General features: G+C 36.4%; 1 protein-coding gene across 2 annotated transcripts in view; it reads right to left on the bottom strand.

The window, feature by feature from the left end:
• Window positions 1-26,347, bottom strand: part of LOC102972589 (adhesion G protein-coupled receptor B3) — a 361,405-nt gene that overhangs the window by 13,196 nt on the left and 321,862 nt on the right. For both annotated transcript variants that reach the window (XM_042986617.1, XM_042986618.1), the window contains 2 exons: window positions 22,459-23,102; window positions 11,633-11,668 (listed from right to left, as the gene is read on the bottom strand). In XM_042986617.1, coding sequence (XP_042842551.1) covers window positions 11,633-11,668; window positions 22,459-23,102 — 680 coding nt within the window. The remainder of the gene's footprint in view (window positions 1-11,632; window positions 11,669-22,458; window positions 23,103-26,347) is intronic.

Genomic DNA, 26,347 nt, shown 5'->3' with positions numbered 1-26,347 from the left:
TGGAAATGTCAGTGGAGGTCCCTAATGTCTGCTGGCTAAGTCAGTTCATCCATATCCTTCCAACAAAGCTCTCTTTTGTTAGTCAAAGTCGCTCTATGTCTCTCGCAACCAAGTATTTCTATTGGATAAAGCATGTTTAATGAAGCAAAGTGTTAAATATATCCCACGGCAATTAGGATATGTTAATTGATAGGACTTTTTATAATCCTATTGACTGAATAGGCCACAGCTGATTCTGAACTGAGCGGATTTTATTTTGAGGAGCTATGTTGCTAGAACATACTCACAAATATATATGGTGGACTCAAATTTTATATAACCAAGAAACATTTGCAATGTTCTACATAGAATGATGGAAAGAAAAATTTGGATGCTGAAATCTGGGCCCCTTCCTACCTAGATACATTAATTGCAAATACATCCTCATGCCAGATAGTCATTCTAATTTGAAATTGTCACCTTGGCACAACCAGAAATCACCATACCAATGATGGCCTGATGGTTCTGACAGAAGTACCACATAAGAGCTGCCAATCAAGAGCTTACATATCTGTCATGGGCTCAGTTTGATTTCCATGCATGATTCCTTCTTGTTCACTGACTTAAGTACACCTTTCAGCTTTTGTAGTGGGGAAGCTTCCATTGATATGAAAGCCAGTATCACAGTGAATATTGGAGAGTTTCCAACCCAGCAATGTTTTGGGATAAAAACATGCTGTGGTTTTAGTTTCCATAAATAATAAGGGTTTCCCCTTATTTATTTGTCTGAATAATTATTTATCTGCAGCACACATGCCTTTGATGGTCTTAACCACCTAATTTGAAGTTTCTATACAATAAATTCTACTGGTCCATTTTAATGGCTACTTTTGGATTTTACTCACCTTAAGTGTCTATCTGTTCACTTTTTTTGTTCTTTTGTGACCCAAACACATCTTGTGTCCCAAAGAAATTGATTTCTGTGAAAAACTCAATTTTCTAAAAACCTTGTGAAGATGATAAAACTACACCTCATGTAGATTTTCTTTTTAAATAAAAAAAACATATTCTAATTGACACTATATATAAAATTCAGGTTGCTTTAGTTATAATACCTGCCAAATAACATAGGTATCTTTTGCAGTAAAGAGAAATGCTAGGTAACGCTCTCTCGCACTCGGGTTATTGTGACATGTTTTGAAGCTGTGTATGAACCCCCATCCTGAGAGGACCAGCAACCTAACTGCACAAAAGTATCTCCTGAAACTGCTTATTTCATAAAACTCTTATCTTTTATTTTATGTCTTGGTAACTCAAGGGAGGCTGCCTTAATTGTTTATATAAAAGAAAAAGTGATAGGTTGTAAAGTGCTTTCATGAAATTGCAGACATTAGACAAAAAAATCAGGGTGTGAACAAACCTGTATGTTTTGAACCTCTACCCTATCTCAGGCTCTCTTCTAGAATAAATACTTGGGACATGTCAAATCTAACAGCTCTGGGCCTGGACACACTTGAATTTAGATCTCAGTTCTATCACTTTCAAATTGTGTGGTCTGAGGCACAAAATGCCATCTCCTTGTAGCTCCAGTTTTAGTAGTCAGAATAACCTTATAGGGTTGTTCTGAAGAGTTAAAAAGGGATATAAATCATTTATCACTGGAGGACACAGGTTAGAGCTATGTAAGAAATGGTAGCCATTATTACCTTTCTCAATCCTCACAATAACCAGGAAGGTAGTAGTCATTATCACCCTTTGTTGATTAGGAGGAGACTGAAGTTCAGGTAGGCTAAGTAAAGCTCCCAAGCTTGCATCAGTGGTGAGACAGCTGGAACGCATTTTGAATCCAAAGTAAATTCTTTTTGTGTGCTGTTTAGAAACATTCCATATTCAGGGAGCACCCTCCTTTAGATTACTCAAATTTGTGATTATGCCCTATTCAGATAGAAAAGCGGGTGAAACAAACAAGGGTAGGTTTGGTGCTTTCTGTAGTAAGTCCATAAACTGGATATTGATCACCCTGCAACTGTCCCGTAAAGTACTGCAACTATGTTTTAAAGGGCTGATCTCCATATCTTGTCTCTGAACACCTTGTGGACATTTATCTTTGTATCCCTGACACCTAACACAGTGTTTGATATTTAGTAGGTGCTCAAGAAATGTCCACAGGATAAATGAAATTACTGTGACGGCATAGGTATACAGGCCAGGGAAGGTGCTTGTAACATAGAAGGCTATCTATCATAAATCTTGCCTTCTCTCCCTCCAGTTGAGGTCTCCCTGCTGAAGAGAAGACTTCTTTCATTGGCCCTGATGGAAACCCTGCCTGCTCATTCTGATGCTGTTGTGATCTCTTAGTTTCCATACAAGTGGAAATAAAGGGCCTGCAGGTGGGTTTGAAACAAACTACTTGGAGGTTTTCTTTTCCAAATTCAGAAGTGTGAATCACTAAGTCTAAACTACAGATAAGATAGGCATTTCTATATGTAGAATTTTAGAAACAGATTGTTAGAAAAAGTTGGAGAATCTCTCAACTATAAACTTTAGAGTAAGGGGCCTGGAAATCATGTGCTACAGAATTTAGACACTACTTTGCCTAAATTACCTTTTCTAGCCTTAGGAATATAGACACCTATACTGTCATTGTCCATATTTACTAGTATACTCCTATGGTTATTTTTCTTCTTTTTTGCATTGCATAGGAGTCCTCAATACAGAGTGGGCTGTTGAATACAGTCTGAAGTAAATGAAAACTAATGTTAAGGAAGCAACATACACTGCAGGAATTAATCTTGATTCTTGAAGTTGTGTTGTGAAAAGGGAATGATTTATATACCTTTCTCTGGCCAGAGCCCCAGAGTATCCCTAAGACAGAACCTGGAGCCCCATGGACTGCTTGACATTACTAGCATCTAGTTATGTTTCAAGCATGTTTCTCTTTGAATAAATAAATATTCAGGACTTAAATTAGACAAGGGATCTAAAAAAGAACTGAGTAAGGTCTATATCATTTTTTATTTTGTCACTGTCACTCAAGGATATACTTGGCTGCAGATATTTGCAACAGTTTATTTTAGTATTATAGAAAATATGGATGTAGCAAAGGACTGGGTTGCTCAAACATTTCCTCTCAAAGTGTACTGATTGCCTAACAGAGTGCACTTACTGCAGGGGATCAGTGACAAAGGAAATTGAAATGCTTTATATTTAGAACATAATATAATTTTTATCTTCTGTGCCATAGCTTAGTTGTGTTAACAATATAAAATTAATATAAAATATTTTATCTTACTTATGTTCCCCCAAATCTAAAAATTCAAGTCCCCACAATGATGGGCCATGATTATCCTGGACTGATGCCTTCTTGTGCTCTCTGCTCACCATGACTTCTCCCCAGTTTGAGAAGCATAGGTTTACTGGATGTGTGGAGTTCATTAGGAAATTCAAAGGAACATTCTAAGGTGTTTTTAAGAGGCTACATGTTTCCATGGAAGAATGTGTCAAGGTTGATCCTCATGTTTTTAGAAGGGAAGATAAAAATAAATACCTCTCCATCCATTTTATATGTAACATGGAAAGGATAATATTGTCTATTGCAGTTGAGATATTTGTAACTGCATTCCTAATCATTCCTTGAGATTTGCCCTCAACTCAAGACAGACAATTTAAACTACCTGCCTGATATTTCTGATTTACCATCTTATTAGGCACCTTAATCCCCAAGGTATTAGAATGCAACTTGGCTTAACTAGATGTCTGCTTGCTTTTCCTAGACCTGTCAATGTTACTACTGGAAACTCAGGCTCAGACCTGCAGGGTCCTCTTTTTTCTGATCCCCTATTTTCAGTTAAGGACCAAATTCCCCAGATCTGGACTCTACCATGTCCCTTCATTCCTTTCTTTTACTACCACCTCATTTTTCTTGCCTGGACTGGTCACTTCATAATTTGTATCTCAACTTCTCCATTCACCCTACTCCACGTTCTCCTTCCTATTACTGCCATAGTCATCTTTCTGAATTCCAGATCAGGGCAAGTCATTCCTCACTAAAAAGCAAACAGAACACAATAGAACAGAACACTTTAGCAGCTTTTAGTAATAAATTAGATAAAAATTCTTCGCTTTGGGTGCAAGCTCTTTACTATATGGTTTCTTAATTACTTTCTCTTTTTATCCATAGACCTCATGTTTCAGTGAATTATAATATGCTTCTGGTTTCTTGAGCATTCCATACTTTAGCCTTTAGCCAACTACCATTCATCTCCTTGAATTGTATATCATGTAAATATCCTTGAAGTCCAGTATGGCTGTCTTTGTTTACTCCATAGTAACTGGTCTCTGCTCCAAATCAGATATAGAGTTTGATAACTTTTTATTAAAGAAAACTAGACTAATTTCAATTTTATATCATTCTTTCCATAGTAATTTATTGAATATCTACTACTGTGAAAATGAATAAAGGAATCCTCATTCAAAATGGAGTGAGGAATCCATGAAGGGAGAGTTCTCATGCACCATGACTCATCACAGTCTGCGTACCCAGCAGAAAGAAGAAAGATTTCCTCTCAGCCTGGCAACAGCAAGCTGCCCAGACCTGCAGTCAATGAGAAGCTGCCACCACTTCAAACTCTTTTTCCTCCATAAAAAGATGCTCTCCCACTCTGTTATCTAGACTTGCTTATTGTTCACCATAGTTTGCATGTCCCAAATTGCAATTCCTTTGCTATTCCCAAATAAACTCATTTGCTGCTCAGTAATCTTTGTTGTTTGATTTTTAAGGTTGACATTACATGGTGTCAGAAGTGGAATCTGAAGAAGATGAACCCCTGAGGAACTAACAACGCCAGGCATGGTGTATGGTACCCACTTCAGCCTCTTGCACTCTCTCTGAGTCATCTTTTTCCTTTTGTTTTGGTAGGCCTCTTGTCAGAGACAAGCCTTCTTTTGGTTGAGCTCTATGATTTTATTCTTGAAGGTATCAGCCTTTTAGTGGCTACCCATTTTTTTGCCGAACCTCTGGTTTTAAAGTATGGAATCTAAATACTTTCCAGAGGGTCCTCTTTCTGGGACCCTGGCCAGTTTTGTGTTCAAAACTATGGCTGTTCCTCATGTACATTCTTAACCAAATGGACCAACTTAACCAAAGATAATTTAGAACTCCAGTGGCCGCTGTGGAGAACTGTTGACCTCACCGAACTTGTTTTTCCACAACCAGATTAGAGGACGACAGCTCTAAAATTAAACAGACTAAATAGGATGCCTATTTTAATTGGTGTGTGGAGTTTTCCAAACATATCCAAGAGTCTAAAATCACCTCTTTGCAAAATAAGATTTCTAAGTTAACCAAGAGAAACAAACAATTCAAAGTAGAGACAAGGGCTTCTGAGGTCACCTTTTCCCTTCTCTGTCCTCCTTGTCTCTATCTAGTACCAGCTTCCTCTTTCCTTCCCGTACCACTCCCACATCCTCTATACCTCCTACTTCCTTATCTACCAAACTATGGGTCATAATTGAAGAATTTACTTAACCCAGGGAGAATCCTTAAAATTGTTTATAAATGGATTACCTTCTGAGATTAGTGAATTAAAAAAAACAAAAACACCTTAAAGTATCTTCTAAGGTCTCTTTTTGCATTTATCTATGTGTTTATGAATGTCTATGTATGTACCTATTTCTCAGAAATACATATGTACGTATTATTATTTATTATTATGTACATACCTGTGTATGTACCTATTTCTCAGAAATAAATAGACACCAACCCAAATGTTTTTCAGGTTCACATGATTTGTAAAAATATTGGGTATAAAAGCTATTTTTAGCTTGTTAGTTCAATTAAAATGTGTGTCCTTGGAGTTCTCACCATTAAATATAAAACTTTTGCTCTACCTAGGTTTACTAAAAGTACAGTAAGTTCATGTTATTTCTTTTACAAAATTTGTGAGCAAGAAAATAGCTTAGGCTGATGGCTAGTCGTCTAATGTCTCATTAAGTTTTTTGGGTAATCTAAACATAATTGTTAAGAACAAGTAAATTAAAGTAAATTTAAGTAGGATAAAAAGGTTTTAAGTAAACTTTTTAGTTTCACTAATACATTTTGGTCACCTGAAACTTTAGTTTTGCTAAAGTTAAAATAAATGATAGATACTCATTGAATACTGCCATTATTTCTAAATAAGATAGAAAATGGAAAAATTACTGAACATAGGTTTATCCAATTTTGGTTTCTTTTTACAGAGAGACAAAAAGATATTTGGGTCTATAAATGAACATGCTTTGTGCCACACTGAAAAGTTATACTATGAAGAAGCATATGTTTCTAGAAATTTTGAGTTGTATTCATGAAACCACCAACCTACATGCTAATGTAAAAGTTCATAATTGCTTGCTTGCTTAGTTTTCACTAAAAAATAAGGTTTCTAAGGGTTAAGGATTCTAGTTAAGGTTTCTAAGTGTTAACAATTCTAGTTAACATATGTAATTAAAGCTACTAGAAATAATAAGGGAAACAACTCTGTATACAAAGAAAGGAGGGTATGTTTTTTGGTTAGAAAGGTATGAGGAAAAAAAGAAAAAGTATGAGGTGGAGATACATTTTTGTTGAGGGAAATAGAAAGGACAGACTAAGATGGACATAGAAAGTTGTAGAAGGTCTATAAAAATGAAATCTTGGGAAAAATTTTTATGTATGATCAAGCTAGATAAAATTTTTTATAAGGGTTTCAAAAACAAGCTTTAATATTAATAGGGTATTTATGTAAAATTAAACCTTAATTTTTCTTTGATAAAAGGACAAATTTTTCTTGGAATACTGGTCTGCTTTTAATAACAGATTGTAAAAAGGTTTCCTTTATCTTTAAAGTAATCTGGCTTTTAGGGGTACCTGGGTGGCTCAGTCGGTTGAGCGTCCAACTTCGGCTCAGGTCATGATCTCGCGGTCCGTGAGTTCAAGCCCCGTGTCGGGCTCTGTGCTGACAGCTCAGAGCCTGGAGCCTGTTTCAGATTCTGTGTCTCCCTCTCTCTGACCCTCCCCCGTTCATGCTCTGTCTCCTCTGTCTCAAAAATAAATAAACGTTAAAAAAATTTTTTTTAAAGTAATCTGGCTTTAAAAAAAAAAGGATTGTTTCATTAAAATAATTTTATGTATTTGCTGTCTTCATCAAGTCTTTGAGTATGTAAGTTTTTACTCAGAACAATGTGACTTTCTATATTTGCCTTTTAACATCTTCCCTTGTTACCATGGTTAAACGGATAACTAAGTATTGTTTCATAGACTTATGATCCTATTTAACCAAGTGTTTTAAAACCTTTTGATATTTTTGACAAACTTCCCAAAATCCAATTCTAAATAGTCTTTTTGACCTCGAACTAACTTTGAGTTTTCTAAGAGGTCCCTAACACAGATCTCAATACATTTGTTCTTTCTCCTTATAAAAAGAGAGAGGTTAAACCGATTAGGCTTATTTGGTATATTAAATTACATGAGAAACATTTTAAAATAAGTGATGATAAACCATCTTAGGTCATGTGATGCAGGTGAATGTGATTAATATAAGTATTATAGAAATTATACGAAATTTCTGAAAATCTGGTATCTTGGTATAATGTTATCAGTCATAATTCCAGTTATTATCTTAAAATCTTATACAGAAAACCAAATTTTCTCGTCAATTCCATTATTATGAACTTGCATCAGATCTTTAATAATGGGCATTTTAAGTCTTTTGTCATTTTCAGGGAGTTACAGTTTTACTCTAATGCTTTTACAAAAGTGAACCTACAGAAGTGATTTATCTTCAAAGAGACTCAGAGCTCAGAAAAAGTGCAGGTTTCTGATAACTTTGAGATCATAAAATTGAACTGGGTACAAATTTCCAGAACTAATGAAAAAACTGGATTCAAGCGGAACAATAACAACATGAGAGAATGAACTGAGGAGGATGATTATAATTTTTATGACTTCTAGTTTTGACACATTGTTGGTCCTTTACTGTTTTGTTTTCAACATTAAAAGGACACCTTCTTCTTTTTAAAATTACCTATGAAATAGAGCAATTTGATAAAATATAACTTGGTAAACAAAGATGTATCTACTTTTTCTCCCTACCTGGTCCCTTCAGAATTTGGATCACATGGCAATGCAGTTAGTTATTTGCATAAATTCAATGAGAATCTGTTCTCCTTGTAATAACAATTGGAAATATTGGCTATTTTACCAAGGCTCTGATTGTATTATTTTTGAGAGAGATGTGCATAGTCTCAGATTTGACAGGACAGTTTTTAAGAAACAAAGGCTGACTTTATGGAGCCAATAAAGCTCCTCAGAAAAATCACCCTGGCACCTTGCTTACAAGGTTCTAGCAAAGCAGTCTTGAAAAGATCTTATAGGGTCAATCACTATTCTTGCTACGCTTGTGGAAATAGGCCAAATGTAATGCAAACAAATTAGTTTTGCTGTGATTATCTTTGGTAAGAAAAAAAAAAGGGTAAGTATAGAAAGAAAAATTATGTTTGCACTTTTGTCTATATTAGATTCTAATCCTGTTAATAAACTGTTCTAGATGCTAAATTCTGGTTTTCTCAAATATCTGGCTATGACTCTAACATGTCTGATTTTTTTTTCCCCATGCTTCTGATTTGGAATGAATAAGAACAAAGACTGCCCTTTATCCTCCTTGAAAGGAACTATCCCAGGTCCTCCTCATTACCCAAATGATAGCCAGACTTCAGGGGCTCAATAATGGGGTATACATACACAGCTAAACATCTTGTCCTGTACAAACCCTGGAGATTTGCAAGAGAAGCAGCTGACATCAAAGCAGACTGCTTCCACTCAAGACCCTGATCAAGACTTCATACTTTAAACATAGTCTTTCTTTTTCCCCTGGCATTGGCCTGGAAAAATAAAATCTCCACCTATATCTCCCAGGCCATTGCTAAGGGGAGCAAACTCTGGAATTTAGAACAATTTTTTTTTTTTTAAGGCTAAGATCTTGGCCAAAGGGAGAGATGTGAAAATAAACAAAGGAATGGGGTTGGAATTCCTGAGTGGGGAGCTCTCTCATATACTACCAGTAGTTACAACTTTTGTGTTTCAACAGAAGGAATATTTCCCCTGGGCCCAGCAGCAGCAAGCTGTCCTTTCCTGCAGCCAGTGTGAAGGTGCCACCCCTTGGAACTCTCTTATTTTCCTCTAGTGAACTGTTGTTCAAAACAGTACCTCCCAACTTCTTTTCTCCTCTCCAGGCTTGCATGTCCTGAATTGCAATTCCCAAATAAACTTGCGTGCTGCTTGATAACCTTTGTTGTTTAATTTTTAAGTTTGACACTATATACCAGATCTCTGCTTGGAGCTGGGAATGCAAATCCAATAAAGGGTTTGGTCACAGAACAAAGGAGTATCACTACAGTGTTCTCTGTATCCTTTCCTGAAAGTAAGAATGGATGTTAAACCATTTTGGCTAGTCAACACTTTGCTCTATTTATTAAAAAAAATACAGTGTTGTCTTGGAGACTGGCAACATGAAAGGGCTTTTCTCCAGGTATAACACTTACCAGGCAATGATTTATGAGTTAAGAGAATATTGTTATTGTGTATAGACTCTGGGGAGTGTATGAGGCCTAAAGGGAAGATATTTTCAGGAGCCTAGGAGGCAAATCTGCTTGCCAGTGACAAAAATGCCTAAGTTGGCCACTGTGTGGGAAGGGAAGGCTTATGGGGTGGGAGTTGGGGGACTATCAAGTAGTTTGATATAAACAAAATTTATCAAGCCTGAATTAAAAGGGAGGGAGGCAAGTGAGGTTCTTCATCTAGGACAATCCACAAAGTACAAATATATCATACTAAAATATATCAGCATTTAAAGCCAGGAGTAATTTTTCTGAACACCATTTCTGAGATAACTGCCACATAACTGTAATTGCACATAGACTAAGGGGAGTGGCACTAAAAGGTTTGCAAAGAAAATGTACTATCTCAAAATGCCCCCACCCCACCCTCAAATTTTACACTTCTCACAATCATGCAATAACTACAGCAATTGAAGAGCTAACTATCTAGGGTTGTTGTGTTGCAACATCCTTCCATTTTCAGCAAATGTTTTGATAATACCATGGCTATACATTGAGATACTAAGCAGCAGGAAAAAAGCATCAGCTTAAGGAATCGTCTACCAGTTGCCACAGAGAATCTATGAAAAAGGAATAGGTTTTCTAATGCTCCAAGTGACACAATATGATTAGATTTCTTTTCAGAGCTTGTGATTACATAGCTTTGGTTGGTTGCACTGAGGCCTAATTGTAGATCTAGGTTTTTACTATATTTTGTCACTGATGCCTTGTGGGTTAATTTCCATCTCCTTTCCTTTGTACTAACATAACTTCGTGCTTTAAGGACAAAAATATATACACAATGATCTTCAATTTTGGGTTAACTAAAGAAAAAGGGGAAAAAAATGTCCCTTAAAAGGCAGTAAGAAATCTAAAACTGAAGATTGCTGAATGTTTTTTTCTTTGTAGCCTGAAACAAGATATAATGACGTTTATTATCCCATGCCAGGCTGCTACAACTGAGACACATCAGTAGGAAATTTGGCATATAGTCATTGAAGCCAGGTTATCATTACTTTGTTTCTTGAACTCTAAAAATTTCCTAAAAAAGACCAATTCTTTAAGGACTCTATTCAAGGTAAAACCAGAGCCTGTTTACCATTGTAGTAAATACAAACTGCTAAGTCTCACTTTTGATACCTGATTTATTGCTGAGCTACAACATTCATCTCCATCAACAAAATGATTTAGGAGTCCCCATATTCCGAGAGGTTTCCATAATTTTAGGAATACCAGCTAAGAGTATCGAGTTCTATGTAAGCATCAACACAGTACAAATATGCTGGAGAAATTTATAATGTATTATATCCAATTATGTCAGCAGGCTATGAATCATATCTAATTATCAAGATGCATAAGTGCCTTTTATGTGACGCTCAAACATCATTAATTTTGTGCTTAGCATAAGCTGCTCAAATGGTATGATTTCGGTAATTTCTAGCATCGATATTACAACATCAATATAAATTCAATGCAAATTGGAAAATGAACATCTTCATCTTGTTTATATCTGCAAAAAGGCATTTACTGAACATAGGAGCACACTGAACCAACACTTGCTATTGAAAAAAAGAATCTGGAATGTAGCGCAGAGAACCTGAATAAGAGGAATCAGTACATAAGGCAAGTCCCAGAGAAAGCCTAGCTAACCAGCCAAAGCATTCTTACAGGCTCTCTTCAGGTAGTCACTGAGGTGAAACCAATGTAACTGTTGTAAATATGAAAAACGAAGAAACCAACATTCTTACCTCACAACAAACTGAATTGATCTAATTAAATCCTCTCCATAAATTGCCCATTTATCTTAGTATTTATAAAATGGATTCCATGTCTGGAAAATCTCAGTTTAGCATACATCTAAGGCAATTAGAAGTTAAAATTTTTTTCTACTAGTTTTACAATATGGATTTTAATTAAAAATGTTTGACTTCTCATTTAATTTTTAAAGAGTAGAGCCCCTACAGAGTGCAGAACAATATGTTGAGTTGTATGTCAATTTTGAATCAAAGCAATTAAAATTATTTAAAAATCCATAGAAACTTACCTCAAAGTCAAGGTCTGAATATCGTGATTTTCTTCTCTGTTAGATTTTTTAAAAAGAAGAAAAACCAACATAAAGTTATGTTTAGTCATTCAAATAAGATGAAAATTATTATTTTCAATAAAATATATTGTTACCTTTGTATTACAAGTATTTCCTTCACATAAGAATGTGGGAATTTTTATGATTTCAAATTCTTTCATCCATATGATTTCATTTTTACTTTGAACTTCCATTAAAATTGAAGAATATAAAAATACAGAATATTTCTCATCCTGATCTCTTAACTTTTTCAGCAAGGAGAATTTTTTTAAATGTGAATTCTCACAAAATTTTCAATCTTAAAGCAGACTTGAGGTCTGTAACAGCAAAACTATAATTTTTATTTTAGAGACACAAAGGAGTAAAAGCTATATAGGAAAACATCATATACATCTCTCAAGACTTCCCACCAGCCTATCTCAGTCTTCATTTCTATCAAACTCTCTCTGGCCTTCTGACTCCCAAAGTTCTGTATGTCTCACCCACAATTTTTTTGGTATTTGATGGTTCTCCATGATAAGAAAGTCCTAACTGCTAGTTCTTAGGAACTGACGTATTTATTATAATTTAGTAAAAAAAAAAAAAAAAAAATAGCCCACACCCCAGTGATATACAAGTGTAGATGTCCATTATCTCAGTGTTCCTCTATGCCTCTGACTCTGTCAAACAGTTCCTGAATCTAGTTATAGATCAATATGTATTAATAAAATAAGACAGTAGGCCTGATAAAATCAGGAAACATTACTTAAATGAAATTAATGTGATTCTATGAATATTAGTGTAAGGAAGGTATGCTTAGCATGTGCCAAGAGGGATTTAGTATAGAAGGAGATATCTGGTAAATATAGAAAGGGTCCTCAAAATATTTAGAGAACAAAACAAGTTTCCAATAGGAGGTTTTTTTTTTTAAGTTTATTTATTTTGAGAGAAGAGTGAGGGGGGAGGGGCAGAGGGAAAGGGAGAAGAGAATCCCAAGCAGGCTCCACACTGCCAGCACGGAGCCCAGTGTGGGGCTCAAACTCACGAACCGTGTGATTATGATGTGAACTGAAACCAAGAGTCAGATGCTTAACTGACCAAGCCACCCATACACTCCAGAGTTTTGTTTGTACTATGAATTTTTTTTTTTTTGATGAACTGGGGACAAAAAAATAAATATTAAAAACAATAAGCAGTTGAATATGTAAACCTTTAGGCAAATGTCTTTTATATTTTTCTCTTCTGCTATCCCAATACCTATCTTAAGTTCAATAACCTAACAGGGAACCCTAACCATATAGTTGAGAGATTCTTGTAACTGCTAAATAGTAGAGACAGGCACTAATGTAGTTTATTGACAAATATGCCCACATTTCTACAGCTAGAGTTACAATGTAACATAGAACCAGAACCTCCCTAAATAACCACCTCCCCAAAGCATGCTTCACTAGACAAGAAGATATACTAAAAGAAAGATTTTGTTAAAAAGTTGAAAAACTTTGAAATTATTTGATTAGAGTGGAGCTGGATCATGGAATCCAGTCTTCAAGTATCAAAGAGAGCATTGAGAAGAGGATTGCTTTATTAAAATTTTTTTAATGTTTGTTCATTTTTGAGAGACAGCGACAGAGTGTGACTGGGGGTGGGCAGAGAGAGAGGGAGGCACAGGAACTGAAGCAGGCTCCAGGCTCTGAGCTATCAGCACAGAGCCCGATGAGGGGCTCCAACCCACAAACCACGAGATCATTACCTGAGCCACCTAGGTACCCCTGAAGACACTGCTTTATTAAATGAAGGCTGCATGTTGATGTATGTCACTTCAGTTCTTGTCTCTAGTGTCACTGTGGCCTAGCCCTGGTGACATACTGCAAGGAGAAAAGTGTGTAGGAAGGCATTAACCCGGGCCTCCTTTGCCATCTCCCACCACTATTGTTATCTGTGTTGTAAAAAAAATCAGGCTCCAACGTAGCGCGTTGCACTTTGCTGCAATATCTATTCTACATGTCAGTGTTTCCATTCTGCTCTTGAATGCTTCGCTTTCTTGGCACTGTGACTCTGCAGGACGTTTTTGTAAGTATATGTTAAGCAAGATTCTTTCATTCATGCAGCAACATGCAAGCATGGAAACAGTTTTAAGCAGCTAGAACATTTGTCATGAGCTTTGAGTTCCATTTGGAAATTAGTGAGATCTTATGAGAAGTTTCAGCTAGCTAGCAGAATAAGAAGAGGCCTTTCTACTGCTGGTGTTGTCTCTTTGCCAAAGGTTGCAACAGCAGTATGTTGTGTTGTTGCTGAATGCAAAGCTGTGTAGCCTAAGGACCGGACATGCTGATGGACACATGTCACATATTTTAGGAACAAGAACAAAAGACGGGAACCTAGAAGACCATCAGAAATAGATTCTGCTTCTGACAGATGTCACCTATGCACCTATGTTGACATGAAATATGAAAAAGAAAATGGATATATTCCTACGAATAGATTTCTCTCTCTTCTAATTTTATTAAAATTAAATTCTAACATAAAGGTAGAGCAGAACTAGCAGCCTCAAAGGATTAGGCTAAAAAATAAATGAAGCAAACAGATTTTAATCAAAAGAGCCTAAAGATGGTGGGGGTGGGGGGTGAGCAGTGAAGACTTAAAAATTAGAGAATGGGAAAAATGTGGTAGATTTTCAGAGCCCAAGGGAAGTTAAAATTTGTGACATCTAATTCATATCCCCACAAACTGACCAAGTGTTCCAACCTTTTATAGTTTATAAAGTGCTTTCACATTTGAACATGGTAACTGCCCTGTGGGATGGTCAGGAAAGTATTATTTTTTTATATCTATTCTATGAATTAGGAAAACTGAGTCCCAGAGTAGTTAAAATGACTTGCTCACTTCACCTGGGTAGTAAGCAAATGAGCTGGGATTCACACTCAGGTCTTCTGACTCCAAACCCTGCATTTTGTCCACTGTCTCTCACTACTTGTTCAGTGGTAAGGGTGGTAATATTTTATAGCCAGGATGCCTGATATAGTTTGCTGATTGTTACTAGAATTCAGCAAGAATAACATTTGAGGACCCAGTCAATCCAAGGCTGACAGCAGTGGGACAGAGATGCTTTCCAGCCATAAAGTAAGGTCAAGCAGAGTAACTTTTGTCAATTATATTTTAAAAGAGAAAAAGCATCAATATGATACTTATTTGAGAAAAGAGCTAATGGCATTATAATTTGTGATGATTACAGTAACTTAAAGACCATTGTAATACTTCATGACCAATGATACAGTCACAAACAGTAGCCAACCTCCACTTCCATGATGTGTCTCCCAATGCAAAATCCAGTTTATTTTGAGGTATCTGGTACTGAGAAATTGTGGTATAATGCAAGAACCAGAGTGTTGAATTCTGTTACCCTTGGTATACAGGCAGTATATTGGAAAGTATTTCAAAGCACTGGTTTGTAGAAACTGTGACGGACTTACATGTTTATTCAAATGTCCCTCTGAGCTTGCTGGGAAGTTATTGTAATGTATGAAAGTGGTTACAAATAGTGGTTATATTTTTAAAAAATGAGAATCAATAAAAGTGATCAGGTCATGATAATTTTTTTCTGATTAAGTTGACAACTGCAGAATTGGTACATATAAGTTTAAAATAAGCCAGGGAGGGGGCGCCTGAGCGGCTCAGTCACTTAAGCATCTGACTTGGGCTCAAGTCATGATCTCATGGTCTGTGAGTTCGAGCCCTGCATCAGGCTCTGTGCTGACAGCTCAGAGACTGGAGCCTGCTTCAGATTCTGTGTCTTTCTCTCTCTCTGCCCCTCTCCTGCTCACATTCTGTCTTTCTCTCTCTCTCTCTCTCTCAAACATAAATAAATGCTAAAAAAAAAAAAATACGCCAGGTTGGTACTAAAATATTTTATGAAGATATAAATCCCTCTGTCTCTAGATCCCCAACTTCTCAAATAACTTGATACAAATAATCCTTTTTGTCACAGTAGGTGATAAAAAAAATCTCTTCAGTTCTTCTATGTGGTTTCCTTTTCCTAATTTTCCACTTAGAACTCATCCTAACTTGTATTCTGTCCTCAACACTCCATTAAAATTCTTCTTGTCAAGGTCTCTGATGAGCTCCATCTGGTCAATTTCCAAGGTCAACCTTCTGTCCTTATCTTGCTGGACTCTCAGAAGCTTTTGAAATTTAATCATTTCCTCATTAAAACACATCATTTTAGCTTTTCCTCCCCCCCACCCCACCCCCCGCCTTCCCTCGCCTTGTTTGCTGTGGCTCATTCTCAAGTGTTCTTTGCTGGCTCTTCCTTATCACCCTGCCTTCTAAGTGTTGAGTTCCTGAGTTCTCTTTTTTCTCATCTTCTCTCCTCGATAGTAGCATTCATTCCATGCTGGCAAATTCCATCCTTTAAGTTCCAAACACCCCTTTCCTCTTCATGTCTGTCCAATCACAGAAAATGTCAGCTATCTAGCTGGTCAAGTCAGAGACTTAGGAGTCATGCTTTGTTCCCCACATCTCTCATCCTGCACATCACATCCACCAGAAAGTGCTATCTATTCCACCTCTGAATTCTCTCGATCTACCTACTCTTCCCCATCTTCACTTTCACCTCTATAGTCAAAGACATTCTCCTCTCCTGTCTGGGTAACTTCAGTACCTCCCTAACTGTCCTCAGGCTTTCTGCTGTACTCTCTCTCCTAATATTACTGGATCCTAATTCTCTTTCCCAAATCATCAAAGGGATGGATGGATGGATGGAGAAACGATCATGACAATCTTTCACTCAACAGTTTTTGCTTGCTTCCGTTGTTTATACAAGGCTCTGCAAAATCTGGTTTCTTTTTCCTATGCCAGTGACATCTTATGGAGCTCACCCCTTGTTCTGCAGGTCTTCTAATCCTGTGAAAGTATCCCAAGCTCTTTCCTATCTCAGGACCCCTGCACTACAGCTTGTTTTGCCTGAACCATCTCCTCACCCTCCAGATCCACATAGGCCACGCTCCTTCTTAGCTTCACCCTACATAACCCTTCAGAAAGCTCAGGCCACTTTATCAAGAGAAGTCTCTCCCTCACATTCCATGGTTCTTCCCCAGCCCAGCACACTCTTTTAGAGTATCCATTCATTAACAGTTAGTTATCTATCTATTCCATAGGGTATATTTACCACAGGGAAATTTACCACATCTGCCTTGATCACTTTTATGTCTGCAGCATCTACAAAAGGGCCTGGCACAATAATTCACAAAATTATGGATGAATAATTGAAGGAGGTACACTATGGCAGCTAAACAAGTCCAAAATAATTGGACTTGTTTCTTATTTTTGTTTTGTTGTTGTTTTTCTCATTCTTTGGGAGAATTTAGATAAGCAGGCAGACTACACAAAGAAAACCATTATGAATGGATTAACTGACAGCCAAAAGGATCAAGACAATTTAGGGGAATGCAGGCTTATCACTAATAGAAGGGAAAAAATTTCAGGATGATTTAAGTGTAAGAAAATGCACAAGAGTATGAGGCTACACAGAGGAATACTTAGCAAGTATATGCATTAAGGCATCTCTTCATATCTAAATCCTCTAGAATGATGAATAATTTCTCAAAGGGAATAATTCATTGTTTGTGTCACTTCAAATTAAACTGGACAAGACACTAGAAAATTCACTGCAAGGGATAAATTGCACTGACTAATAAATGGCAATATGACTGCCATTAAAACTTTTATTGCAGAGCGAGCAATGGACACATTCAAGGAGAAAGCTTCGATACCAAATCCATTGAAAACATCTGTGAAAAAAAACCTTGAGGATAATAAATATTGCAAAATGACATATTTCGCCAGTTTTGTTTGTATGTGTGCATAAACAAAATTCCCTAATAGAGGAGCAAAAACAAAACACTAAAGAAGGGCGAGGCGCCCTTTCACCACAGCTATGTGAGAAAAAAATGTAAAAAAGAAAACGTAGCTTTTGCACAATGGTCAGTTTTGTAATGGTTTCTGCTAGTGACAGTCTCCCAGCTCCCAAGTAAGGCCATAATATTTTGTCTAAAATCCTAAATATCGATTTAGCACAGCATTCAAGCTTCTTCACAGAAATTCAAGATATAATGGTAATGATATAATAATAACACAACCTTACATCTGAAGTGCTTACAATTTTCAAAGGTTTTTCACATCCATTATCTAATTTGATCCACACAGTAGCTCTAAGGGAGGCAACTGTAATGTGACATTATAGCTAAAATGTTTTACCTTTAAAAACCATTATAGCGAAAGCTCTACAATTCATGTCCAGAGGAAAACCGGAGTATAAAAATTTAGCCTAGAATGGCGTCCCTTCGTACCCATTTATAAATTGAGAGGGATTTTCAGATATATAGTTAAGTTCACACCAACGTGGTCAGAAAAGTTCGAGTAGCAAACTTTCTACTTTTGATAAAACCATTTCATAATCTACTACCTAACTCTGATTAGTCATTAAAAGTTTCTTCATGAATAAGAAAAACCAAGGCAAAGTCTGTCAGGAGAATGAGAGGGACCACTTAATGTATTTACATCTGAGTAAATTGTTCCATAAGAATTCAAGTGATGGTGGAGCTGAGAAGCCACATACAGGATCATGAAGCAACCCAGAGATTAGCAGAAGAGACTATCCCCTAAGGCTGGACAAAGGGAGATGACCTTGTGACCTAAGCCGGGGGCTGAGGCACCTGGAAGAAGCTGGAAGCCTTAGGGAACAGCAGCTAAATAGGCACAAGGTGCTGCTTAAAGCAGAAAAAGTGAGGGAGAAATATACTGGATTTCTCTCTTCTGCCCACCTCCAATCCCTCCCCAGTGCTTCTTAGTGGCCAATCTTCTCTGTCAGCCAGAGGCACAGGAATCGGCATCAACTCTTAGTGATGCAGGGGACCATGTGCCAAATAAGCCCAGGACATGCTTAGAAACTGGGAAATTTTTTGAGTGAGGAAATGTTTCCTATTTAAATCTAACAGCTATAGGCTGTGGAATAAATACCCCTGTTCCAAAGATTCAAAGCAAATACTGACCTGTATTCTTACAATGGTATCTCTAGATTTTTTTCAAAACAAACAAACAAAAAAAAAATAGAACTGCAATCCAAAATTTAAACTATGTTTCATAGTCCTCAAAATGGCTTGAGAACTAGGATACCTCCCTTTCCCCCCCATCTGATCCATAGCACCTAGTGGTTATTTGCTTTATGTACACACCAAATATCAACACATTGTTTTCTCAGTTATTGAAGGTGAATGACTTAAGTGCTAATGACAATTTTATTCTTCTTAACCTTAAAGCACTTTGAGGTCATGGAGGTCTGGAGCCATTGTGAGGATTTCTACCATAAGAAAATTGTAATTACCCCATCATTGTGGAAACTAAATCTTTTAGAAACTAAAATGTTCAGAATTGCTTATATAGTTTAGAAGATGGAAGACCACACATTGAAAGAAAAAGAAGGTAATACTAGGCAGTAGAAAAGGAAAGTTCATGCATTTATCAAATTTTTTTATACCCAATAAATAATTGGGGGTTAGCTAAACAAAGTCCCCTGGAGGCTGGAACCTTTTCTGCTAGCACTGCCTTCAGGGCTGGGGAGCCTCCCTCTTTCTTTGTTGCCTCCTGCTTATTTGAGTAAACATTTCCACACACACACACACCCACTCCTTGGCTTTCTTTTCCTCTCCTTCAAATCTTGTTTTTCCTTTGCCTTCTCTTTTTCTTATGAATATCACATCCTGTGCTACAACTGACAGCTTTTACCTTCTCTTTTTCCCACTCCGCCCCACTTCTCACCATGGCAATTTGTGAATACCCACCCCTCTGGAGGAAACTTCCCGAATTAATATGAACATCATTTTTATTATATCCTTGGAAGGATCCTGATGCACCTGGCCATCTTCTGCTGATCCAGCTTCCCAAGCTGGATGTTCCTGTGGCTGCCATCTTCCTTCTCACGCAGAGGGGGAGACGACTCAAGTTGAACTATTGACCCCCTCTTTATGTAGATACTCCAGTCACCTTTTGGCTTTTTCTCTAATGTCAGGATATCATCTCCCCCACTAGTTGTCCCTACAGATACAGTCCAGCAGAACTGATAACTCGACCTGACATTGCATCACTCTGCTAATAAGGAAAGCACCACTGACTTTGCATGGCCCACAGTCCTGTCTCCAAAATTTGCTAGTTCTGTATACCTATACTTTATCCATTTCATGTCTTTATTCACCATAAGACCATGTGTCTGTTAAGGGTTAAAACTAACTTTAAAGTTGCTCTCCTGCTAATGTCCAGACACATTACTGTCTCTTTTAGACAGCATAAAATTGATCAGGACAGAAAGATTCTTTTCCTAGATGTGCTATGCACTTGCTCTGTAACCTTGAATAAATGACTTTACTTCAAGGATTATAACAACTTATCCATTGCACAGAGGTGTTGTGAAGATTAATTAATTCATGTTTTTAAGGTGATTTGAGGATCTACTAATGAAAGATGCTATATAAATGCTAATTTTTATTATTCATTCCCACATCTATATATTCTCTTTCAGCTGTCTCCTAAAATGGTCACCCATAAGCAATTACTATTAAATTCTCTTAAAGAATGAAAATGAGGACCTGAATTTTCATTCTGAATCCTGCATTTTCTTCCTTTTCAAGATGTAAGCCTTGTGATCTCTAAGTCATTTAAATGTAGATCTTTTGGCTGAATCGCAGTTATATATGATGCTTATAGTTAGTAATAAGGATATGGAGATTTGGAAAAATTACAAACCGAACAAAGCAGCACTTGGAAATTCAGTCTATTGTTCAAGCACACACAACCTGTACAATCTCAAACCTGGAAGGGTTTTTAGGCTTTAGATGTAAAGCATTTTTATAATAAGCAAAATATTTTAATATAATTCCATTCTAACCCCTGTAGCACAATTTAAAGAGCCATTCCATATAGAAGACTCCATACGATCATTATGATTTTCAAGTAGTACATCAGAATTATGATTACTTAGGATGTTATATTATTATATGCACACTCACAGAAAATTGTTTTGAAACTTTTGTGATTTTATATAAACATTATGTAGCTTGTGCTTATGTAGTCATTACTGTAGTAATGCTAGTCTCTGGGATACCAGTTAGACACAGAGAAATAGTAGCTATTCTGTTAATTGAGAAAGATGGAACACTTTTGTCTAGTGGGAGCTCCTGCCACTCTAGATTTAATTTGGCCTCACTGTCCCTATTCTTTTGGTTCTAAGGGATGGTTCTTCTCAGAAACCCCATTGTATTTAAGGTTGATCTAGAATCTAGGGATTTATTCTGATCCCATTCACTTTCCCATTTTAGTCTAGAAGTTCCTTGGTCCAGGTGGGGAAAAAAAATCTCAAAATCATACCACTCACCAAGTTACTCTAGCCTTACAGGATCTCTCTTCATGTTGATGTAGTAGAAGGAATGGCTTTGTGAGGAGTAGGGATGTATAATTGTCTCTGGGCACTTTTGAACACTAGAACATACAGTGATCATCATATATCTGATGGAAAGGGGAAGCAACCAGTTCTAGTATCTTTCTCTAACTAGTGTCTTATGAAATGATCTAGAATATTAAAACAATTGGCAAGACATACAAAATAATGCATGTATTGCATTATATATTGAACATATGTAATAGATCAGCACTGTATACTGAACATATGTAATAGAATACATGTAGTTTACAGCAAAATTTCAAGATACAAGATATAAAAGTCACTTATAAAACAGTGATATGATGCATGTCACAAAAAAGCAAGACACATTCCTTAGATCTTACTTGATTAACTGAAGTAAATTATGAATGATACTGCTAACAGTTGACTACTCTGTACTTCACTTTATGAGCAAAAAAGAAGCTGAGGGGAATATGCTTTTTTTATAAAAGCCATGTGGTTGGACCTGAGAGTCCTGACTCTTAACCTGATCAATGTACATCCCTCCTGAGAGTTCACAATTTAAGATGAAAAGTTTTAGCGGTCATCATTATGCAGGAGCTAAGATCACAACATTTACTCTGAAAGATATTGACCTAACATAATAATAGAGTTTATAATTAGTGTAATGGAAGACCCCACAGAAACATTCCAATTTTTGGTATTTCTAATGGATGCTCTTATACAGAAAACCCAGATTTTGGTTTGAGTTTGTAATACCATCCAGGAACTACTTCAACCACCAGAAGGATCTCCAGTACCTGACAAACATCAGGAGGATCTTCTATTTTTTCTATTGAGTGCTCTACTTGGTTCCCATTCTGAAAGAATTATGACTGATAGTTATCCTTTTAATTATAGAGGACTCCTCTTAAAATTTTTTTCTTACATTTATTTATTTTTTGAGAGACATAGAGAGACAGCACAAGTTGGGGAGGGGCAAAGAAAGAAGGAGACACAGAATTTGAAGCAGGCTCCAGGCTCCGAGCTGTCAGCCCAGAGTCCAACACGGGGCTCGAACTCACAAACCGTGAGATCATGACCTGAGGTGAAGTTGGACGCTTAACCAAGTGAGCCACCCAGGTGCCCCTAGAGGACTCCTTTTTTAAAACGTGATCTTGAGAAAGGGCATTCTGATGTACTACTGGAAAAAAAAAAATGTCTAGAATCTTAATCCCAACATGCCTAAAATATTTGTGTGATACATAACTTTAAGAGGTAATGTGACTCTTTTCATGTGACTCAATCCAGTGTCACATGAATCAATTTATCAAATATCAACTGTTTAAAATATCAAGGAAAGGTTTATTCTGTTGCTTACCTCTAATGAACTCATTGATATCGTTGACCCAGTTTCACTTCTTGATAGTCCTGCATTATCATCCAACTCAGAGGCCATGAAATTCTTCACAGCTGTGCGAGGCTCAAAGGGCAAATTCTGCATATGTTCCTGGGGTGCAAGGTGTTGATCTAAGTTCATATTGAACTGGTCCATTACAGGGGGATTCATGTTGAATTCAGGATTCACTTTGTAGTGCAATAACCTTTCATGTGGCAAGGTTTCCATACCAATATTCATTTTGCTTTCCTCTTTCATTGATGGCTGGGTATTTACAGAACTTCTGGGCATCACAATATAGTCACTTTCCATCATTCTTTCTTGAGGATGGACTATATCCATTTCAGCTCCTCTCAAATTGTCATCCGTACATAAGTACACAGTTCTTCGCAATTCACTGTTCTCTTTTTTCAAACACTGATTGCCCAGCTCATTCATACTCATGGGCATGTGCATACCCGTGGGTTGCTGGATAATGACTTTGGAAATGACGTTTCCCGGCAGTGTTGAATAGCTTAGCCCTTCAGGGTTTGTTCCCTTTTCTTCTTCATCATCATTTAGAGAAATCCTAGAGAGTGTTCCTGTTATTGTTGCTGCTCGGCAAGGACCAATATCCTTGTGAAGAACTATAAGTTAGGATATAAAAATTCAGAAAAGACAATGTGTTTTTATTTTTTCACTGCTGTATTTTGCTATCTCTCTACTAAATAATTTCCTTAGTAAACGAAAAAACAATATTTAAGAAACTGTGTATCTATTGTTTGTAGATGGTCCAGATTACTCAATCACTCTTCATTGATTCTGATAGGTAGTCCATAACTAAAACACATCGGAAAGTTGATTAATGGACTTTCAAAAATCTCAGTACCCTATTCTTACACAACTCTGCATAGCTTTTCAGGGAAAAGGCAGATTACCATGGAAGTTTCTCCATCAATCTACTGCAAAGAGTTTTATGAAATTATGGATATGTTCACATGAATTTGACTTTTTCTCAAGGCTTTTCCCCTAAAGAATTCTGCAAGTTCTATTCATTAAAATACTTCTCGAGAGAGGTAATCAATGAGAATTTCATCCTACTGCATCAAAAATTCCTCTAAAATTATGCATGTTGAAAATTAATGAGCATTTATCTATGAAGTCCATATGGTCAAGGTAGATACAGAGTTCAAAAGTATTTATCATCTTCAATTCCATGTGGGAAAAAAAGAATTCCTTTACAAGATCAATCCATATGCTCAAATGCCCTTGAGGGGGTATTAAAATTGCCACTGACTTTAAGCAGGAAACACTGTATGAGTCTCTGACAACTCTATTCAATTTTAAGCTTGAAAAATAATGACTTAGAAAAATTAAAAATGCATGCTAACTTGTACTAAGAGAGGGGAAAAATGAAACCAAACCAAGCCAAAATAAACCAACAAAAGGTTCAGAATTTCTGACTGAAATATATTTTAGTTTTTTTCTTTTGTTTCTATATAAGAAGAAAGTCATATATTATGAGTAATAGTAGCAGAATGACTTGAAGCATGCTTAGTTGTAAACAACTGTCAGTTTTGAGGTAGGAAAGAATGAAATTCTAAAAAAATATTCTTGGTAATTTTGGCATTGAAAGCACACAGAACACAAATGCTGTTCTATGTACAAAGCAGAGCAATTGTCAATGAAAAGGTCATTAGGCATAGATAACTATAAAATATTTGGTTTATTGTTTCCTCATGAAAAGTTTCAGATATACTGAATTTTACCCTTTGTTATCCAATTTTCAAATAGCATCATAATTATGCATTAAAGCAGAGGTTGAAAAACAGATCACGAATGTCTTTCCCCACTATAAAGAAGCCTTCAAAATTACTGCAAAATATGCATCATTCAAAAAAAAAGCATCATTCATGTAATCTCTTATCTTTTGAGATACTGTATATAATTATTGTATTAGGTTTCTGTTTCAGACACTAAAAATCAAGTTAAACTTACATCTATATATTTTTTTAATGTTTTTTTTTTGAAGGAGAGAGAGAGAGAGAGAGAGAGAGAGAGAAACAGAGCATGAGCGGGGGAAGAGCAGACAGAGAGGGAGACACAGAATTCGAAGCAGGCTCCCGGCTCTGTGCTGTCAGCACTGAGCCCGATGCGAGGCTCGAACTCATGAACAGGGAGATCATGACCTGAGCCGAAGTCAGGTGCTCAACTGATCGAGCCACCCAGGCGCCCCTATATATTTTTTATTAATCCACAATTTGGTTGTAACTTTTTGTATTTATTATATAAAAAGGTAGAATCATTTAGTTTTAAAAAGTTATTTCTAAACCTCTTAATAGATCAGTGATAAACTGTGGTTGCTAGGAACAATTTGCATAAAAACATTAATGGGCAAAGTATGTTAAATTAATAGAGTTAATGACATTCTAAATAAAATACTTTTAAAAAATCTCTAAATTTTTAATCTTAACTATATGTAAAAATTAATCCAAAATTTATAGAAATACAATTTAAAGGCAGTTACAGGCACATGTCTTTTGACATTAAGGACATACAGATAATTTTATACTTTTATGAACATATTGTAAACTATAAGTGAAACTTTGGTACTGAATACTGATTTTATGATCTGTATTTGTACAAGCTACATTTAGTTTTGTATCAGTTAATACCATTTGTAGTTCTACTCACAACATTTTTATCAAATGACACAGCTATCTTTACTGAAAAATTATATATCTTAAATATTTGGGGAAAGATAATTCTTCTTATGAAATAGTGTCTACTCGATATTAAAGATAGGTCTTCCTCTTAGACTTACTTAAAATAGATATCCAAATTTTGGATAAACATAAACAAATGCATGCCACCTACACATACAGACATGATGTTGAAGGGATAGGACTTTGACGAGAAATTAACTAAGTTGTGAAAGGCAAAACCCAAACACGGCACAACAAAACAAAAAGCACCTAAATATTTTGCATTATCAGATATATATTCTACCTTTTGGGAACGTGAATTTCAACATAGAGAAAGATTACTCAGAGTCCATGAATTGAAACTTTAAAATTAAATCTATTTGTACATGAACACAAACCTCTAGAAAAACTCAGAGGAAAGTTCCCGATGAGCTTAGTTAAAAAGGGCCCAGACAAAAAAATGAAAACGTTACAAAAATATTTTCCAATAAAATAATGGTAGGAATAATAAATCCCAGAATGCAATGAAGTCTGGGGCTAAGGGGTCATTTAACAAAAGAGCAGGATGAATACTGATGAATGAGATCACAGCTTGGAGAGGATGGTCTAACACGGTGGTTTTGCAACTTCAGCATACATCAGAATACCTGGATGGCTTGTGAGAACACTGATTACTGTACCCCAGCATGTAAGTCTGGGGTAGGGCCTAAAGTCTGCAATTCTAACAAGTTCCCAGATGATGCTAACACTGCTGGTCTGGGCAAAACTAATTGTTCCTATTTTGATTCTCTGTCAAGGAGAACTGTGAAGAGTACACCAAAAGAGACTGAAAGAAAACTAAACTAAAGGTAGGAAAATAGGAATCCAATGAATACTTAGTTATTTTAAATAAAGTCAGGCTTCTGGACCCCAGACAGATCATGTCCCATCTTGGAACACAGAGGTGGAACCTGGCACCATGGCTAGTGATCTTTGAGAAATTACGGAGGCGGATGGAGCAAAGGAGAATGTTTTATCAATTTTCCAAAAACAGAAATGGTAGACTTAGAAATCCAAACACCAGTAAGATTGTTTCTTAGCAATACTTTGTTAGATATTAAACAAGAAAGAATGATTCCTAATACCCTATCCCCAGGCCCACTATGTGCTCCCAAGTTATGACAGTTATTCTGCTCTGCTAGTACCAT

The sequence above is a fragment of the Panthera tigris genome, chromosome B2 (genome assembly GCF_018350195.1).
Source record: "Panthera tigris isolate Pti1 chromosome B2, P.tigris_Pti1_mat1.1, whole genome shotgun sequence".
Taxonomy (NCBI): domain Eukaryota; kingdom Metazoa; phylum Chordata; class Mammalia; order Carnivora; family Felidae; genus Panthera; species Panthera tigris.
The sequence above is the reverse complement of the archived record's forward strand: the minus strand, read 5'-3'. Positions and strand labels throughout refer to the sequence as shown.